General features: G+C 38.5%; 1 protein-coding gene across 2 annotated transcripts in view; it reads left to right on the top strand.

Moving 5' to 3' along the window:
- The window catches only part of STK11IP (serine/threonine kinase 11 interacting protein), a 33817-nt gene extending 14267 nt beyond the window's left edge, over positions 1-19550 (top strand). For both annotated transcript variants that reach the window (XM_026707916.2, XM_087920637.1), the window contains 18 exons: positions 1244-1373; positions 1499-1602; positions 2041-2130; positions 3979-4020; positions 4361-4531; positions 5141-5222; positions 5322-5660; positions 8825-9015; positions 10702-10812; positions 11347-11518; positions 13141-13581; positions 14567-14679; positions 14765-14862; positions 15525-15703; positions 16552-16636; positions 16814-16899; positions 18149-18378; positions 18677-19550. In XM_026707916.2, coding sequence (XP_026563701.2) covers positions 1244-1373; positions 1499-1602; positions 2041-2130; positions 3979-4020; positions 4361-4531; positions 5141-5222; positions 5322-5660; positions 8825-9015; positions 10702-10812; positions 11347-11518; positions 13141-13581; positions 14567-14679; positions 14765-14862; positions 15525-15703; positions 16552-16636; positions 16814-16899; positions 18149-18378; positions 18677-18817 — 2805 coding nt within the window. In that variant the 3' untranslated portion in view covers positions 18818-19550. The remainder of the gene's footprint in view (positions 1-1243; positions 1374-1498; positions 1603-2040; positions 2131-3978; positions 4021-4360; positions 4532-5140; positions 5223-5321; positions 5661-8824; positions 9016-10701; positions 10813-11346; positions 11519-13140; positions 13582-14566; positions 14680-14764; positions 14863-15524; positions 15704-16551; positions 16637-16813; positions 16900-18148; positions 18379-18676) is intronic.
- The last annotated feature ends 1541 nt before the right edge of the window (positions 19551-21091 follow it).

Here is a 21091-nt window from a genome sequence, read left to right as displayed (position 1 = left end):
TTGCACTTGATTAGCCCGAGTTTCATGCTGTCCTCTTCTTCACTGCTCCTGCACAATCTTTGTCCCAGTTAGCTTCTCCTTTTCAGGGTGGCCATATTTGACCACCACTGCAGCCATCTTCGAAGGGGAGTATGCCTAGCCAAGGAGGGGAGATGTGGCTCCCCTCGACTCAGTTGGCGGTCTCCCCCTTCACCACCCCTACAGAGTGGTTCTGGTCCCCAAAACAGATGATTGGGGTCCTCCGACAGGAGAGCACAGATCGAAGCCGCGGACAATTGCAGATTCCGGTCCGTCGGCGAGCAGGACCCAACCGGAAGTTCCCTAACTTGATTTTTTTTTTTCTTGATAGGCATGTCTGGTCCTATGTATCACTTCTTATAAACACACACACACACACACAAACATATGGCTGACATGCATGAGAAAGGAGGCCCAAAACATTCAGAAGAAAGCCCACAATGGAGAAGATTATTTAAATAATCTTAGGAGTTGAGGGCAGTCCATGCAAAACAATCTTCCCCATTGTAAGAATTACAGCAAATGTATTTCAGGTTGAATGGGTCTGCCTAAACACTAAACCACTGTGTTTAAAATCTGTATCTTCATAAAGAAATTGTGGATTATAATGAAACAAATTAGCAATTGCACTAAATGCTTCTCAGATGGGAGAACTGCCAGTCCTCTTTGGCCACCAGCATCTTCTTGCTGTGTAGTTACTGCCCTACTTATTTCTAAGTGCCTCATGTGGCTGTCATGCGCTGGTTGGCTTAGATCAGAGTTAGGTCATATGCAGCATTGGCAGAGTAGCTAAATATTTTAAGATAAAAAGTGCTCTGCCAAGGACTTTAATCTTTTATGCTTTCATGAACACTTTTAATCAGATATAACTAGCTGATGGGAGACACTTTTGATGTGTTTTGATGAGGTGCCAGGTAAGTGGCAGCATGTAGCCTTTGACTGATCTCACAATGCTATGCAAGGTTGGACTTGGGTTTATATTTGGATAGGAAATATCAGTAGGGCTATGCTGAGAAGGAAATACTAATGGGCTAAACTGGAAAGTAGAAAAAAAATCCCACAAGAAGGCAGTGGAAAATTATTGTTGTTGTTGAGAGAATGACATATGGTTACGAAGTTGCCAAGAACTGAGCTTGATTCGAGGAGAATTTACTTTCAGTGTGAAAAAGAGAATGGCGAAGAATATGACTGAGTACTGCTGAGATTTTTCATCTTCTCTCTACAGGTACTGATGGAGCTGGAATATTTAAATGTGGCATATAATTTCCTGCCTAAGGTGCCTGAACTTGGACTACATAGTCGGGCTAAACTGATGAGCCTAATTCTCCGATACAACCACCTAGCCAACATTAGTGGTAAGGATATAGTGAAAGGGCTAAAACCTTTCATAAAATATTGGGCTAGATTGGAGACATGAAACACAGGTTGAAAAAAGGTTGGCTTCCGTCTGATGGTACTTACTCTGCTTGCTTCTTCATAGGTGTGGAACAACTGCCAAATCTTCAGCACCTAGATATTGCCTATAACTTGTTGCTGGAGCACTCTGCCTTAGCACCATTGGCTTGGTTGCATAACTTGAGAAGAGTGAGTATTTACTGTTATTCTGGAGAATCAGGGGTAACAGTGACTGAGAGTAAGTGCTGTTTAAAACTCTACACAATCTGGAGAATATGAATAGTCAGTAATAGTTGCAGAGCACCGATTGGTGGTAGCATTTCAGTATTGGATGAATTCACTCTTGGGTGAGCAAACAAGGGTACTGTAGTAGTGAGAAAGTTGGGCCCAGCATCTTGCTTCAGATTTTGTCATGATACTTGGCCTGTGGTTCATCTCTTAACCAGGGTAAGAAGGAGATTTATGCATGCTACCTTGAGAATATTGGGAAAGATAGCCAGCAATTTTACCAGCCAGCCAACCAGTGTTGATAGCCAGCAACACCCTATTTTTTAAATCCCAGAAAAATGGAATCAGATGGTCACGTTTGCCGCAGTGAATATAAATGTTCTTTTTTTCCTCTCTCAGTTGCATCTGGAAGGAAATCCTTTATGGTTTCATCCAAATCACCATCTTGCTACTCTAGTACATTTGTCTCCTAGAGCTATTTCTTGTAATGTGAGTATCCAGCCTGTGTTGTCAGTTCCCATAATTACAGTATGAGAAAACATCTGTTTAAAACAGTTGCCAATAGTTCCGTGTTTAGGTAGCAGTTGGTTTATATATTTCTAATAACAGTAAAGCAGCATAGTTGTATGGCTGAGTAAAGGAGCTAATAAGGGTATAAGATGAAATGGTATCAGCCAGACAGATAATATGTGTTTATTCAGAAATGTCATCAGCTTTTTATGAATACTCAAAAGGTTGAACTAAAATGATTAGTCAACAGGGGACAGCAAAATATGTAAGCATTAAATGGGGTTAGGACCAGGATGAGAGCCAGTTTGGTGTAGCGAAAAACCAGGAGACTACAAATTCTAGTCCCACCTTAGGCATGAATCCAGCTGGATGACCAGTCTCTCTCTCTCTCTCTCTCTCTCATCACTCTCCCTTAGGAAAGAGGGCAAGGCTTTTCTGGAATCTTACCAAGAAAACTTCAGGGATTTATCCAGACAATCGCCAAGAGTCAACACTGACTTGAAGGCACACAAAAAAAAAAACCCAACCCAAAAACAAAAACAAAACAAAACAAAACAGAATAATGGAGAAAAACAAACTTGTGCAAATTAAAATGAGATAGAAAAATTTATGTCTAACAGTTCATATATTTCAAAAGCAGTTTATTATGAAATATTATCAGACACTGTTCAAATGAGATTTCTTTGTTTAAAAATAGTTCATAAGTAAAATATATTTCAATTCTGAATGGATATTACATTTTCCTCTGTAAACTATTTCTTTGTTAGCTATTAGATGTTTTTGTGATAAATTGCAGCAGGAATTGGAAGCCTGTTTGCTGCCAGAGTCCCTCAGGATCATGCTATCAAAAATCAATGTGATAATGATACCACAATGTGATTGTGGTAACATATCCCAAATCTTCCATTAGAAAAAAAAATGCCCTATCTGCACCACTTGACATTATTGTATCACTACTGGTAGTCCTCCCTTATCAACAATAATTGGAATTGGGCCCTCTGTCATTAAGTAGCATAGTTGTGAAGCACAATATCATGAATGTGCTGACTTACAATACCAGTTCTGTCAGTCCCAGTTGCTGTTGTTAGGTAAATCCTGCACATTTGCAATGTCCCACGGTCATATGATTGCCGTTTGCAACCTCTTGCTGCCTTCCCCACTGATTTGACTTGTCAAAAACAGGCAGTGAAGGTCCCAAACTGTGATCGCAGGACTGTGGGATGCTGCAGCACCATAATTGCAAGCTGACTGCTAAGTGCCTGAGTCGCAATCCTGTGACTGCAGGGATACAAAGGCCACGATTACAAAGACCTCCTCATTCAGTACTGTCATAACTTTGAATGGTCACTAAATGAGAGGTTGTCAGATGAGGACCACATGTAGTTCCTTTGGTCTTTGAAGACCAAAAATATAAAACACAAGTGCAATCTCCCAGAAAGGGAAATATTATACTCTAGTTTAGAGAAACAAGTTTGCCCCAGTGTTTAATTTGTATTGTAACTGAAAAGTTAATTGTAACTTCTCTAACACAGAGTTAGCACCAATTCTGCTTTGCATATTCAGGAGTTGGTGGGATTCCTGAAAAAATTAGGATTTATATGGCATTATGTGGAGGAGAAGAAATGTAAGGTGTTACTTCTGTTCCTATGTTTTATTTTTCTGTGATTACCATGCAGTTTCCACATACTAGTGTTGGAAAATATTTTTATTTGCTGTTTTATTCCCTATTTTTAACTATTTTTCAAGTGGAAAATAGAATATAACTTTATTTTGACAAGGAAATGAATGTGTAAATGTTTTACTAACACTTTTTTTTTGTATTACCAGTTCCTCCTTGATGAAGAACCCTTGTCTGTCTCCAGTTTACAGGTAGGAAGACATACATAAATGTTTATTTTCCAGATTTCTATTACAATGAAAATTTGGGTCCAAAATCTCCTTTCCTCTGAAATAATTTCATTCTCCTGTTTTCATTATTGTATGGTAGAATATGCAGAGACCAATAATACTTTTGTCCATTCAAGCAAATTCTATTTTATTTCCTTTTGCCTGATGATTCTCACTTTAGTGGTAATACAAAACAGTTCCTCAGAATTGCTAAGGTGGCATTTTGCCCTAAAGTAATATTAGTAATAAAAAAAAGGAGGCCAAGCCTCAGAAAAGATCTGTTTACCCATTTATAGCTTATTGTGGTTTTGTTTCTCCCCAGCACCACTCAAACCTGAATCGTGCCATTGCTCAACCACTCTGCCCTTCAGGCTCAGAGAGAATTATGATAAACCGGAATGCCCTGGAAAGTTCCTATGCTGCAGACCAAAGTGATAGCCAGTCTCCTAAAGACAGCACATCTGCCATACCATCATCTCGGAAGAGAACGAAGGTGGTTCTGCCATTTTACCTACTTCAGGGTTTGGGATTGGCAGGATTGGTTGTGGTGAGGAAAAAGAGAGAAGAAACCTTTGTTCTCCACTGCGAGCTTTCGTACTGTGCATTTAGTAGCTGTAAGAGTGGAGCAACTCTTTTTGAATAAGCCCTAACGTTAATGTAATGATTTATGCAACATTATGAAAATATCCTTAATTGTTTAAAGAAGTTGGAGTGCTGGAAGTGTTGCTAAGCCAATCATTAAAAGGGTGAATGTTTGAGCTGAAAGTCCTATAGCAGATTGGAATCCCAAATGCTTTTTAAAAAAAACTTGCTTTCTGTGCAGAGGCGTGACATAATGATGATGTCAGTATAACTTAGTAAAGTAAAGATCATGAGAGGGTCAATTTTATTATTTTATTATTTTTCTTTTTATTCTTTGTCTTTCTTTTATATGGTTTTTATATCCGCGTAAGCCGCCTTGAGTTGCCATGTTCGAGCAGGCGGCAAAAAAATTATATTGCCGCCTGCTCACACATGACAACTCAAAGCGGCTTACGAGGATGTATAAATTTTCTAAAATAAATAAATTCTAGCCACTACCTATAACTTGGTTTTGTTACAGGGGAGAATTAAAGTTCGCAGGGCCAGTATTTCTGAGCCCAGTGACACCGAGCATGAGTACAGAACTCAGCCTCTCTCAGAAGGTGAGATTTAAATCACTATGGACCTCTTACTGCATGTAAGTACAATGTGCAATGAAACCATTTTCAAATTTTGGAGCGGTTGGGTTTATTTTCTCACAGATATGTTTCAGCAGCATCAGGCAGAGATGGAGCGCATGGATAACGTTCGGGATCGTTTTGGGGCAAATTGGCTCCAGTATAGGCGACACCTAGAAGCAGATGGACCCACAAAGTCTCTTGTCCACTCTAGCAGCCCCACAGGAGACTCTCTAGACAGCTCAGGTGGGACACCTGAGCAGAACAAGAGCACCATGCAGGAGCAGAAACTTCCTGATGCTGCAGAAGGAAAAGACCCAGAAGTGCCTGATTCTGAAACTGCAGTGGAAAATCCCAAAGCAACAGCAGAAAAGGATAGTTCAATAGCTAAAGAAGATAAAGATCAGGAAGAAATACTGGAAGGTAAATAGTGCTGCTCCTGGGCCACTATCCATTTCTGTGGGTAAGTGAGACTCTTCACATGTTTAAATTTCCACATAGGCATTTTCTCACCCCCACGGGCGTGTATCTGCCCGCGACATACTTACATTAGTATGAATGTATTATTCATTCATATTAATATATATATATAATTCATTCATATTAATATACTTATATTAGTATGAATATTCATATGAGTATGTATTTGTATCATACTCATGAGTATGTGAGAAATATTTTAAACATTTCATTTTTAAAACAATACAAATAAATATATTGTACATAATAACAATTGCAAACAAGACCATTGAATTTCATTTCAACTATTATCACAAAAAATATGTAATTTAGGAAAAAAAACAGTGAATAGAACCTAGACTCTATGGAAATCATATTTCTGATCTTGCCTTTCTGCAATACAAAGTCATCTCAAAGTCAGAGAGCTGATACATTTAATTGAGCCAAATTTACCTGGCCCCCCATAGGATTAAACTTTAATTAATAAGGATTATTAATTAGTTCTTATGGATTATATCTAACGGATATGCACAAAGCAAATATAGTAACATTGTAAGGTGCCCTGAGTTACCCTGAGGTAAGATGGGTGGCCAAAAAATTTAATAAATAATAGTAATGTTCTATAAAACTAATTATACTTTCCACATAAATAGATGACAGCCATTCTTTTTTAACCAATAGCTGAGGAGTCCAATATGTCAGAAAATGGATGTTTACTGGACTAAATACATTTTTAAACAATAAGAAACATTCTAGCATTTCTTAAAACACAAGCCATTGATTTGTATATTTCAGTTCTGTATTCCAATTTATTTGTACATTATCCACATATAGCCAATGTCTTTGTTTTTGGATCTAAGTTGTTGTTTTAGCAATCAGTTTAACTGAATATATTCCCATTCAGATTTTTAAAATAAATTATAAAATCCTGAGTTTATAGGGAAGGGTAAACGCAGTGAAACAAAATATGACTTCTAGACTAAGAAGTAGTTTGAAAGCAATGCATATATTATTCCTCTTAAATATTTTTCCAAACTTCAGTTAATGACTAATTTTCATAGAAAGAACAAATACGTAGGATTCCTGCTTTCATATGAAAATAGTGGTTATAGATTTCCTGATTTCAAAGCATATAAATAGGGTTTTTTCCTTAACTAATAATAATTTGGAATAGAAACTAAATGTGTTGGTTCAACTTCCTCACTGTGAATTACTTGATAACATGAAAGTCTTGGAAACTTCTTGATTCTAATTAGGAATCTACTGATGTTTCTAGCATTTACGGCAGCCTAATATACAATATTTAGGCCCTATTGGAAAAGAAATTAGTTTGATTTTAGGTAAGAACTAGCTGCTTCTCAGTAATTCTTATTTTAAAATGAAAGAAACTTCTAAATTTTTTGAAAAGCATGTATCAGTGTGTGTATACAACAGAAAGGACATCAAATAGATATTAAGTAAATAGCTGCTGAACAGTTGCCTATAAATATAATTGTTTGATTCCTATCTGCATATATCAACCATTCTCTCTTACATATACACCACACAAAACCATACAGATAACACATATTCTGCTGCTGGTGATGGATGAAGAGAAGAAATTGCTTCACTGGGAAGGAAAGAGGCAGTGGGAAGAAAATTGAATGGGGTAGATTAAGAGATATTGAATAGAGAAGGGAAGAGAACAGAGACTTAAGCGCTGCAATTAAAATTCAACACTGAAATTAAGCAGGCAAGCAGCTCTAACTAAAAGTAATTGTCAGAGGCTTTCAAACTTCTTAGCATCTTTGTAGTCATTCTGAATTGAAAAAAACATATTGGTAGGTTCTTTCTCCAATTCTTGTTTGTTTGTTTATTCTTCTATCAGGAAATCTGAGATGGGAGCAACCCTCCATTTGAAAAGTATCTTTGTTCTTATTATGGACATCCTTCTGGTGGAAATTAGTTCTGTGACCCTGTAGGATAAAAACAGTTCACTTGTAAGCCTGGGAATTTGTAGCAAATTATCAGAATAGTGCAGGGGTCTTCAAAGTCTTGACAACTTTAAGACTTGTGGACTTCAACTCCCAGAATTCCTCCTCCAGTCATGTTAGCTCAGGAATTATGGGAGTTGAAGTCCACAAGTCTTAAACTTGCCAAGTTTGAAGACCCTTGGAATAGTGTATGTAGTCATTTCATGCAAAATTCAGGAACTAATTTGTAAAATAAGGATATCTAAATTTTAATACTGGGATTGCTAGGAAAAAAATTGTAACTATCCAACATTTGACACAAAACACATTTTAGTCAAGTTTAATATGTTTCAGTCCCATTGAAGTAAACAGTACTGAACAACCATCATGGAGATAGTTTGTGACCAGGTGAGGGTTTCTGTTCCTTGCTCCTTCACAAGGAAAGGAATCTCAATTTCTGGAATCTGCCACTGTTATTAATAGAATGTTCTTCAAGTGAGCTTTTATTGCTTCCCTCATCTGTTTTGGCAACATCTCCAGTGATGCCAAACAAACTAAAAATAATTTGCACAGCCAGAGAACATGGGATGTCAAATCCGGTGAACTTATAAAAAAATCTACATTCAACAAATCATGCTGTTGATGCACTTTGAAGGACAACCCCATCCCCCACAAGCAAATAATACTTACTGAGAAATGCAAAACTTAATGCCAGATAAACTTTGGACTTCGATAGAGTCTACATCCCACTTTTGATAAAGGAATTCTCAAATTGTGTCTTTGACCTTATTTGTGTTTGAGATATTTCTTACAGAATGAATGAAACTACATTCTCCTTTGCTATTTATAAAGAGTTCTGTTGTTCAGTCATATAAATGAGGATATGTTAGAAATTAGTTTGTGGATTCTAGTTCCTTCTGACATGCAATTTCCAACTAGATGGTTGATACCCCAAACCCAGGATTGTAACCCAAGCAAAATCATATTGTGAATTTTTGCCACAAAAGTATCTTTGCTTAGATCTTTTATCATTGTTAAATTTCAAAGCTGACTCATTTTCCATGGTTTTTGAAACCTTGTGGTTTCTGTAGTTAGTCTTTAAATATCTGGGATTTCAGGCATTCTGATCTGCTAAAACTGAACAGAGGGAGCTAATAATTACATTTCTCTCGGCAGTGGATCTTTGCCAGCCTGTGCTAGTAAGCCAGATAGAAGGTGATGGCGACCCAGAGCTAGACTGGATCTTCCTGCGAGTCACTGCCCAACATGTTGTGGAAGTGGAGCTGAGAGCAGCCAAGGTTTTACACAGGCTGGAACTACAAAGTCTTCAGAAAGCAGAGACATCGGAAATGCACTGGAGAAGAAAGGTGATTTTAGCTGTTTCCATGCATGATTTATAATAACAGACTATCTTGCAGACCAGTTTGTCATTGCTCAATGGTTAACTGCATCTGTAAATGCATTCTTAATTCTGGGGATACCTGCAGATCTGGTTTACATACTAAGCTAAGCTGTACTATGTTTGGTTTGATTTTGGCACAGCAAGTTGTGTGTATCTGGCCATAGTGCTTGGTAAGTTGTGGCTTATGGCTTTTACTTTTCAAGTTTTGTTGTTTAGTTAGTGTTGGCTTCAAGTGATTTGAGAATCTAGACACTTTCTAGAAGAGTCAGTGGTACTCAGCTGATGGTATATATTTGCTGTCTTGTTTTATCTCTCATTCTTGCATTGTAACGTATATACTGCAAGACTGAATCAAAATATTTTTTCATTTTGAAGGAAAGCTATCTCCTTGAAGGAAAGCTTCAAAAACTTAGTTTCCCCCACTTCCATTGGTTGCATTAGAATGAGGAAATTAAAAGCTAAACCTAGAAAATTCACAGCTAAATCTGGCAGTTCCTGCATATGTGGCTATAGAAAATTGGAAACTGTAGAGAAAGCCTTGATGATTTGGGCTCTGCCCACTTTCTGTTTATTGTTGCTTCTTGCCACATTTTTAATCCCCGGCAATTTATTATCCATAAAATGAATGGGTTTGGATTTGCAATAGGTTAGATCTGCTCTGTTGCCTGAATATTAATTGCAAATATGATTAGAATGCATATGGTTCAATTCTTTTACTTTGCTGGAGCAATCTGACAAGATTTAATAGATTAATAGAGTTGGAAGGGACCTTGTAGGTCATCTAGTCCAATTCCCTGCCTAAGCAAGAGACTTTACACCATTTCTGACAAATGGCAGTCCAATCTCTTTCTGAAAGCCTCCAGTGATGAAGCTCCCACAACTTCTGAAGGCAAGCTATTCTATTGGTTGATCTGCCCAAGTCCAGTTTAGTATGTCCAGAATTAACATCATCTGTGGTAGCGCAGTGGTTAGAATGCAGTATTGCAGGCTAATTCTGCTGACTGATTCTTACTGGCTCAAGATTGACTCAACCTTCCAAGGTGGGTAAAATGAGGACCCAGATTGTTGGGCGCAATATGCCGTCTCTGTAAACCACTTAGAGAGGGCTGTAAAGCACTGTGATATATAAGTCTTAAGTGCTATTGCTATTGCTATCCATAAGCAGCATTGTAGTAGGATCTCAGTGAGGTCTCCATGATAGTTTCTTGTAAGTTGTTTGGATGATAACTTTGTGTATAACGTGGCTTCATTGTCTGTTACTTAAAGTGGACAATCTTTGAAGCAGAATGAACTATGTTTAAATCACAGAAAGGCAATATGTAAGTACTACTTTGAAACTGGGAACAAAAATCATTTTTGTGAATTTTTTTTCATCTTGTGGAGGTGAAGTTGCTGTTCATTATTAATGCAGGTAACAGCAAAATGTACAGTATAAATTCATGAATCTTTTAATTTATAACAGCCACAAATAAGATACTGGGTGACACTCAGACACATAGGAAAAGTGAGTAGCTGTGACACTGATTTTTTTACTGCTCCCTAAACTTTGTGTATCTGTATTGATACTCGGTGAAGTTTTTTTTTTTTTTAAAAAAAAATCTGGAGTCTGTATTTTCTTCTGATGGGAAAACTATTTCTTTTTGGAAACTAGGACCTGGAGCGTGAGTTTCCTGTTCTTACCCTCTATTTCGACTATATCAGCAAAGAGCGTCAGAAACGTTGTTATGTAGTATTGGATGATGATCCTGAATTGCGTATGCAGGTGAATACAAAGACACTCTAAAATGGAAAGTTGTCTTCCTATGGGGGTGGGTAGGGGGGGCAGTTTGAATCTTAATGAATTTCGGAGAAGTGTAATTGCTTCAATCCACTAACTCTTCTGAGTTGGCAAATGGGAGGTCCACAACAGGAAAATAAAGACAAAAGTGTCCTTAATAGTTAGTTCCCCATCTTCCTACCTTCTGCATACAGTGCTGCATATTGGTCCTGTGATGTCATGACTGATTAATGTCTCTTTTTTGTGAATATCTCTAATCCTTAAGCCATTTATGGCAATTATGACCATTCGCACTTAACAGAATAACACCGTTGGAAGGGACCTTATTGAAGCAATTCTGTAAACAAGGCATTTTTCTGTGTAGAATTTATTTTGCAATTAATACAGTGTTTCACTTGTTTATCCTCTCTTCCAATAGTAGGCATTCTTTGTTCAGAAATGTTTGTTATAAAACGTTATCACATGTGAAATACAATATTTATTTTCTTGAACTTATGCAAGTCTTACTGATCTTTCTAGGATTTACTCAGAGTGCTGGCACCTACTCTGGAGAAAAATAGGAAGAACAGAAGATTGGCAGAAGGTCCAAAGCTCCAATGCCTAAAATGCAAACAAGAATTTCTTGGGTTCCAGGGACTTCAGCTACAAAAACAGGTCTCTACAAAAGAGAGTACAGCCTTGTCTGAGCAAGGTATGGTGTGTGGTTTAGGCTAATACCTTTTTATCTTACAACATAATTCCTCTCTGTTGCTGTTGGAATAAGAGTGAGAGGTCCGTGACTGATGGCGACAGTCACCAACCTTTTAAGCCTAGAGAGCTCCCGTAGAATTTTGAGCATGTGTTGTGGATTATGAAACAAAATATTATATCACCCATATCCCTGCTTATCTTTTCTGCGAAAATTGATTTGATTGTGTCATCAGGTCATTGTTGGCCCTTAGCAACCACTTAGATTTTCTCCATGGTGATCTGTCCCTTACTTGGTATTTTGTGTCTTGCAGTGCTACGTAGACCCATGGCCACCATAACAGAGACTATTTACTGTGCTCTTGCTTGTCTTCTCTTTCCCTCCATTTTTCCTAGCATTAGAGCCTTTTCCAGAGAGCCAGGTCTTCTCATAAAGTGTCTGAAGTGGGATAATTTAAATCTGGTCATTTTTTTCTCTAATGAAAACTCTGGATTGATTTCTTCAGTAATTCCTTTGTTTATTTGCTTGGCTCTCATGGTGTTCTTGAGAGTCATGTTCTGCTTTCACTTTACATATTACAAATGAAATATTAGAAAATAATTAGTCTTCTGTGTATAAAGATCTAGGGAAACAGACATACTGTAAACAAACGAGAGTTGTTGCTACCCATCCTTATTTTCCAAGAAAGCATATGAAGCCCATCTGACCCAAGATTAATTTTTGGAAATAAAATTAAGCTGGTGCTTTGCTGTGCGATATGCCAAGTTTTAACTTATTTACAGTCAAAATTAATTTTTTAATGGAAACTGTATTGTGAGACTAGCGATCGGACAGATAACAAGAGCCATGTACGAGTCTTAATTTGGATCTGAAATTAGTTGGGCTGGTTTCTCATAAATATTTGTTTGCTACTGTATTTTTTAGATACCCTACAGAACTGGAACTTTTGAGTTATCCTATATTAGGCCACATTTTAGCTTTTTAGTGCCCTATTCTGTATTCCGTTATGAATACATCACAGTGGAATTTCAACATATGAAGTATTGGACCAAGATTGGGGTGACCAAGCTCAGGTCCCAGGTCTGCTCTCAGCTACCTTAATTCCACTGTCATTCATTCTAAATCAATTTACAGGCAGGGAGGGAGGGAAGGAGGAAGGAAGGAAGGAAGGAAGGAAGGAAGGAAGGAAGGAAGGAAGGAAGGAAGGATCCAAAATAAGTTACCTTGAGCTCCTAGAGAAAAAAGGGAATAAATGTAGCAAAATATAAGAACATCATTTTTGTTTGGTTTTATGCTTATCTATCTAAGGTAAAACATTGCATAATTTGATATACTGTATATATTTGCATCAATATTTAAGTGGATTTCTTTTAGAAGGAAAATACTCTGACATTCTATTCGATTACTGAGAAAAATGTTCTTTGTTCAGGATTGTATGTAAAAAGCTAACGTGGAAACTCAATAAAACACTTGAGATAATTGGCTAGAGATTAAAGAACAGTGCAGAATGTGCTGGGTGGCTGTTTTTTTGATTGGTTGGGGAATGAGGACTTGGGAAAGAACCTGATATTTGATTTATTGGACTAAGTATGTGATGCAATGGAATGGTTTTCCTGTCTCTTCAGATATTGCTGCTTCCAGTGAGACCATTATCTGCCCTGGTTGCTCTAGTGATCATGTGGTAATCATACCATGTGAGAGGCATTCGAATGCTCTAGTGTTTTCTCAGGATTGCTTCAATGAAAGCCAACAAGAGGCAGAGTCCGGAAAATTTTACATTGGTGATGACAATCATTCTGAAACAGGAACCAGTTCCAGCACCCAGATTCAAGAACTTAGTAATGATCATGGTAGCGCAGGCCATTCCAGTTCTCGCAGTTCTGAAGGAGGAGTAGAAGCTTCCAGAAAGGATTTGAGCTCCAAGAGTCGATATTCCTCCCTCAGCCACACAGATACCAATGGAGGAAGCTTGATGGGAAGCTACCATTATGGTCCTTCCCGTGGTCACACCCCTTCCCAGCTGTCCCTGAGCTCAGAGCATGAGGAGCACTGGAACCTTAGTCCCCGTGAGTAGCTACCTACTAACATCTAATATGGGCCTCGATGTGGTATAAGTCTGTGGAATCACAGGAAAGCGACAGCCATGGGAAACCATGGCAACATCCTCTACTCGGATCCAGTTTAATCCACATGTTAAATTATTTCTCTCCAAGCAACCTCGACATTTTATTCCTGTGTGAACATATGGTTATTTTGCATCATCAGTAAAACAAGAGCACCATCTGCTGGTAGTTAAAGCACTATATGGCTATTATTTTAAAAGCCTTTAATGATTTTCAATTGTTACTGTATTTAGAATGCACCCATTAGGTTTGTTCAGTATAGGGTATAAAGCATTGCTAAAATTTTAATAATAATAGTATACAAATTGGCAGTGATAAAAGCAGGTTAAAACAGCAAAAAAGAAAAACAGGCATGCCTGCAGCCCCTTACAACTCTGAAACACCAACATTTTCTATTGTCTGAGTGAATATTTGCATCATTCTCAGATTGCTACAAACAAAAATAATGGTTGGAGATTGATCGATTGATTGATTGCAATGTAGGAGTCACTTAACAATGCTAGATAGGCTATCTATGGCCCCAGAAGCATCCTGGGAGCAATTTTTGTACTTTTAAAAAGAGTCTACTTTAAAAAAAAAGTGTGAATGAAAATTGCATGTTTGAATTTGTCACAAAAAACAAATTCATCTGCCTTGTGTGTGGAAAATGGTGGCCACTTCACAAATTGCATTGCACAAGAAAGCGACCTGTTTTGCTTTCCTAAGGTGGTGTGAGCATTAGAGAAGCAGAATGGGTTGTTTTATCATGAGGATGTGCAATGTGATTCTGAAAGCAGCTGCCATTTTCCAAGTGACCACAATTCAGTGTGGCAGCTTGGAAAATTCCGCTTCTGGAGTTGCATAAAAGCCCTAAGTCAGCTTAAATGATACTATTGATCACACAACTCATTGAAACCAATTTATTAATTCTTAATATTTTCTTTTTTAGCAACCAACAGTATGTTAGGCATGCGAGACTTATTCTCTGTGGACCATAGGCTAAAACTTTATTTAGATATGGAAGTCTTTGAGAAGGCAGAAGAGTTCAAATGTTTTCTCAAGGTATGAAAAGCAATTCTCCATAAAGTTGCTTTTGGGAGCACACCTGGAATTATTGTGATATAATTATTTTAGCATGCTCCTCTAGGTAGCGGTCGTGAAAAATGGGCGGCCTGGGGAGTTCCTGGCCCTCTTGGTGGCTTCCGATGTCCAACTTCATGTGTTGGAGATAACCGGAGAGATAAGGTGAGTAGTGCTCTTTTAGGGCCATATCTGTACACTTAGAAGTTTGTTTTGAAGGTAGTTGACAATTCTATAGCTACCAGTCTTAAAACTAATCAGTCTGTCTGTATCTCCGTTATACAGAATCAGATACTGTAATTGTGGGGAAGAGAATTTTTCCATCGCTTGGTTTCTGAGATCTTTCAGCAGGAGATGCTAGCAGCTGAACTGGGATTTTTATTCATACAAATGGTTACTATATCACTGAGCTGTCTCTCCTCTCCCTTTTAGTTTCTGTTCCATTCTTAAGAACAGTCTTCAAAACAAGATAAAATTCCAGTGCAGTAAACCTAACACATTAATATTTAAGCATAGCAAAAAGCCTGTCAAAAAAAAAATTGAAATTGAAGATTTGTTATATATGCCAATTGAGCCTTTTTGAGGAGGAAATTGCATACTAAGAACATTATGAGTTTGATCACCACTTAACATACCTTGGACGGGAGAACAAGGAGTTCATTTATATAGTGGTTTGTTGCAGAAGCATATGTTCTCCCAAACTGATAAAAATACAATTAATCGTTCTCACTGCTATCATTTGCCAAATAAGCAACCTCTATTTTTTTTCCTGGTAGAGTAGACATTACCTTGCTATATAATGACATGCTATTTGGTTCATCTGCCAGGGGACAACCATCAAATTGGCTGAAGAAGGGAGACTGTCACTTCCTGTCTGACCTCTCTTGCTTAGAGGTGGGGTTATGTCATCAAAGCTTGCATGTGGAGTTTGTGAATCCCTCTGTCTCCTACACGCTGCTGCTTCGCAACCAGAACCACTGCAGAAGATTTCTCCAATGTTTGACATGTAAGGAAAGACATTGGGCTATGTTCACGATCTAAGTTTTTTGTTTGATTGTCAGCCAAAAATACCCGTCTGAAGATAGTATGCATGCTACTCAACTTACACCCAGGTGTTTACAACCATTCGAAGTTACAACAGCCTCGGAAAGGGTGCTTTACAGCACTTACAACCAATTGCCAAACACCTGTGATCATGTGATTGTTATCTGCAAGCTTCCCTAGAAAATCAATGGGGAAGCCAGCAGGGAAGATTGCAAGCTGTGCTCTCTGCTGAAAGGACTTCCTTTCACCTCTGGGGCTGGCTGAAAGAGCTTCCTACCAAGGAGAGTTGAACTATACCAGAGTGCAGAAACAGAGCTTAGATCCTGAAGATCCAAGCTCCATTCTTGCAGCCTACCAGAGCAGTTCCCTTCTGTGCATGGAGGAGAATTGACCTCCTTTCATGCAGTGGAGAAACAGAGTTCAGATCCTGAAGATGCGACCTCTGTTCCTTCAATCCGCTGGAGCAGTCCTCTTCTGCATACATAGGGGAGTTGAACTTGGCAGTCAGTTCTTTTGCTCCATCTGCTTAAGACCTCAGGAGATCATTTTAACGGCTGCTACCGGGAGGGCCAGGACTGCAGTAGTTGAGCAAAGCAGTCACTTGGGTGTCTCATTTAACGAATGCTTTTCTCGGTGATTATGAATCCAGTCCCATCTGTTCTAAGCTGAGGACAACCTGTATTGCTAAGCACTAGTATCAGTAGACATCTACAGACTGTTAAAATTCAGAGGCAACAGTCTAGTCCTGATACCTTTTTGCTGAAAGATTCACCTTACATTATCAAGGTTTCTTTTAATGTCTTCATGCAGACCTCATAGAAGAATTGCCAACAAAAAGCAGGAGTAAAATCCCAGACATCACTGTGGTAGAAATGAACTCACAGCACCCATTATGGTAAGAAGCTTGTTGCTTTTAAACTGTGTCAGTAAGTAAGCTTGGAGTTGATGTGGCACGCCTGAGAGATGTAGTGGTAGGAAGTTCAATTTCTACAAGAGGCTAATCAAGGCAAGGGATGGTGAGTGAAGGTGACCATACTAGATGTATTGCTAATTATTTGTACCTATGCCGTAGGCCGCTGATTGATAAGGATCTTTCAAGAGAAGCTGCAAGTGGCGCAACCAGACCATTCTTCTACTTACTGACATACCTCATTCAAGGTATGACGATTGCAGAGTGTGTGCGTGTGTGTGTGTGTGTTCCTTCCATTGCTTTTTCTTTTTTTTCTTTCACCCGTTTTCTTTTAAATTAAAAACCAAACTTTATTAAACATTACAAAAGATAAACACAAAATACAACACACTGTACACATTACAAATCAATTTGATGGTGCTTATATATCAAACATTATTCTAATACTTCTTTCATATTTCTGGTTATTACTCATACACTAACTTCTTTACACTATTCCTTATTCATTTACTTGCTGGTTTCTATTGTTTATCCATTTGTACCAGTTTTCCCAGACTGTATAATACTTTGAGTCTTCCTTTCCTTTTAATTTTAATTTCCTTTCCTTTTAAGTTTGTCCATTTCAGCACAACTGTAGATTTTTTTTTGTATTATTAAGCTCTCTGTTGGCATAAGGTCTCCTTTCCAACACTGTGCGAGGGCTAGTCTCACTGCAGTAATTATATGCAAGGTTAAATATTTTATCTCTTTTGCATAGTCACCTTTTATTATCCCTAGTAGAAAAATTTCTGCTTTAAATTCTAATTGAAAGGTCGTAATTTCTTTTATCCATGTTCATATTTTTACCCCATATTTCTTAATTTTTGGCAAAGCCACCATACGTGGAAGAAGGCGCCCGGTGTCTGTTTGCATTTCCAGCAAATTGGGGTTAGATTGGGGTACATGTTGGCCAATCTCAAAGGAGCTAGATACCACCAATAACACATTTTATATTGATTCTCTTTATATACCGCCGATTTCGTTATCAGATAATTATTTTTCCAAATTCTTTCCCAATCCTCCAAATCAATGTTATGTCCTACATTTCTTGCCCATGCTATCATCGGGCCCTTCACCAGTTCCTCAACCATCTCAAACTCTAATAGGTAATTATACATTTTAGAAATTAATTTTTCATTTGTAAATTTATCTAATTGATTTGGCTTTACTTCTATTCTGTATTCCTCCTAATCTTTTTTATACCTTGTTTTTAACTGGAGGTACGGCCACCAATCTATGTTCAGGCCTTGGTCCCTGAATTCTTGTTTTGTTTTTAATATTCCTTGGGAATTTAAAACTTCATAGTATTTAGCTATTTTTCCAATTTCTAGAGTGTTGGGGTGTATCAGTGCCTCCATGACGGACACTCATCCATTGTTTTTTCAACTGTAACAAAAATATAGCACAATCTTGTACACTGAACTTTTATAAGTGGCCCAAGCAACTCTTTTATCCCAGGGTCTTCTGCATTTCCTGTGACATTGCTGAGTACTCGTAGTAATATGTTCCTGGTGGAAGAAGATCATCATCAGCAACAGGTCCGGCCTTCCTCTGGCTCAAGCAGTGATGTTGAGAAACAACCCAAGGACTGCATCCTGCTGAAAGCAAATGAGCCAATCAGCAGCATCAGCGGTGTGGTACTTTACCGGTTCTCCCCTTGTGATATAAAGCTGCAGCTTTATGATGAGGTAAAAAAAAAAGACGTGTGAGGTTTCCTTCTAGGATATTAAAGTGTGGGTACCATTAAAATGGGTTGTCAAGATAACATGAGCATTGTTGCAGGGTTAATTTATCTTTAATTCTACATATCTTTTTTACTGTGCTTGAGACAAATTATGCCTCTGGTCTTGGGGAAATTTAGCTCCATTTGAGTTTGCAGTGGAACTTGTATCTAGAAATATATCCTTTCTCCCAACGGAGACCTGTTAACTGCGGTCAGTATGGAGGCTATTCCTGGTAAATTGAACACCACCTTTCCTTTTGCAGGTCTTAAAGGTGGAAAGCACTTGGCATTTGCGCACAGAATGTCCTGACTTGCTGGCTGAATTGGTAGAATGGCTACGTGTGCCCTGGGAAGAGATGTTCTCAATTGCTCTCCGTAAGACGGTACTAGAAGTGCTGGAGTGAATTGAAGGACTCTCAACTACAACTTTACTTTTCCTTTGGGATTAAGACGGGTGGTTCTTGGGTCATCTTTCAGTGTTTGTGGCTCATAACAATTTTAAATTTTGCTGCCATTAGAAGTTTTGGAACCTGCAACTGACACCCATCCTTTCTTCATATCAAAGATCCTGGGATGCATAAAAATGCCTTCAGTTGACTGTGCATGGGTCTTATCCTGTGCACTAAGAGATGAGTCAGGCCAATCTGGCAGAATATTTTCTATTGTACTAAGAGATTCCAGAGTTACTTCAAGACTATTCCTGCACTTGTCACTTTTGGTTGGTTAGCAACTGCTGGAGATTGTGGTGGAAGTTACACAAAGGGATTGGATTGTTTGGGATTGTGCATAGAACTGGATTGTGATGGATCAGAAACATGAGCCTGGGAACCCTCACTGCAAATCTGTAAAACTTTCTGACTATTTTGGCTTCGTTTTGCAGAACTCATTATCCAGACTGGTCTAGAATTTAGACTGCAATCCATGCTGCCTGTGCTGAAAGAACCGTTTTCTGGGTTATTGGTCATTGGAATGGGGATTCTGAGAATTTTTGCCTATTTTTGGTCTCTGGGCATGCAGAGATACATGTGCACTCAGGGGAAACGTCACTGGAAGTCATCACCTTCCCTGGACAGGACAAAGATAAATTTTAAGTGTGAACTTTTATATGTGGTGTTAAATAAAAGTGCTTTTTATGAACTGTTTGCTTTTTCCTGAGATTATTTGCGTGAACATTTTGGAGCTAGTAGCCATATCTGAATTTTGAGAAGATACTGGTGCCATAAAAAAGGCCAGCAAGTAGAAAACTGGGGGAGAAGGGCAAGAGGGAAGAAATCAGTTGTCAGACAAACTTACATGTTATTGTTAATAGTGGATAGGATTTCTCATTTTTCACAAGAGAGGCCAGAAATTTGGTCATTAAGTGAAACCAAGTACGTATGATTTTATTTCTGCTTTCTTTTGCTTTACAGCCCCATGAAGGTCTCATGTCATAGGTTTTTTTTTTCATCACTACTGTAACTGCTAACAATTATTAAATGAGGAATTGTTAACTGAAGGCTGCCTGTATTTAGCTGAAAAAAACCTGGCTACCAGCTGTGCTCTTCACAGACATGTGGGAATAACTGGCTTTAGATTTGGAAACAACGTTGCTACATTTCTTCTAATGTTTATGTAAGAGATTACACATGTAGTGCCATCTCTAAGTCTTGGTAAAAGTTTTAAAAGGTCTGTTTAATAATAATCAGAACACCAACTGATGTGGCATAGTGGTTAGAATGCAGTATTGCAGGATAATTCTGCTGACTGCCGGCTGCCAGCAGTTCGAGTCTCACTGCCTCAAGGTTGTCTCAGCCTTCCATCTTTCCAAGGCTGGTAAAATGAAGAGCCAGATTGTTGGGGGCAATATATTGACTCTGTAAACCACTTAGAGAGGGGTGTAAAGCACTGTGAAATATATAAGTCTAAGTGCTATTGCACTATAGAGAACTAAGTAGAGGATATGGCAGCAAGATTGACAATTTTTAAATACTTGTTTATAAAACTTGTATTTGCAGAATCGTAGGCTTTGCTAAAACTAGTGTGAAATGTGCAAGGATTCATGGATATAATTTATTCTGAAGAATAAGGCAGACAAAAGGAAAGAAATCGGTTTATATGAAAAGTCCACCTAGATGTAGAGAATGGAGATCCGGGAATTTAATGTCAGGCTCCAGTTGAGAGCATTTGGGTTAGGATACAGAGGGGCAAAACCAACAATGGTATTGCTGTGTACTCTAGAATAACGATTTCCAACCTTTGTGTCTTGGCAGCCTAGCCAGTGGAGGAGCAGAGCGGAATTGGGCTGCACAAATGGTTGGCCGGTACGTGCACAGCTTGACTCGCACAAGTTGAAGTGCACCCCAGCCTACTGTTCATGGAAGTCGAGCCGGTGTGCGCCACTTGCCCACCATCGTGCGGCCTGGTTCCAAATAGGCCGCAGCCTCATAGTGGGCCATGACACAGAGGTTGGGGACCCCTGCTCTAGAATACTAAAACAGGTAGAACATCTAGCTAATGCTGCTCTGGGACAGAATGCAGGAATTTCATGGAAGAGCTTACATAGTAATAATGAGAGATCTCACTTTGGTTAGACAATGAGTTCATCTAAGACTACAAGGTTTCCAACATTACTTAGCGGCCCTTTTTACTGCTTCATTTTCCAGAAGGTTGAAGTAGAGATGATATGATCGACTCTTCTA

The sequence above is a fragment of the Pseudonaja textilis genome, chromosome 1, assembly GCF_049901715.1.
Source record: "Pseudonaja textilis isolate UNSWEBS1 chromosome 1, rPseTex1.2, whole genome shotgun sequence".
In the NCBI taxonomy this organism is placed as follows: Eukaryota; Metazoa; Chordata; class Lepidosauria; order Squamata; family Elapidae; genus Pseudonaja; species Pseudonaja textilis.
The sequence above is the reverse complement of the archived record's forward strand: the minus strand, read 5'-3'. Positions and strand labels throughout refer to the sequence as shown.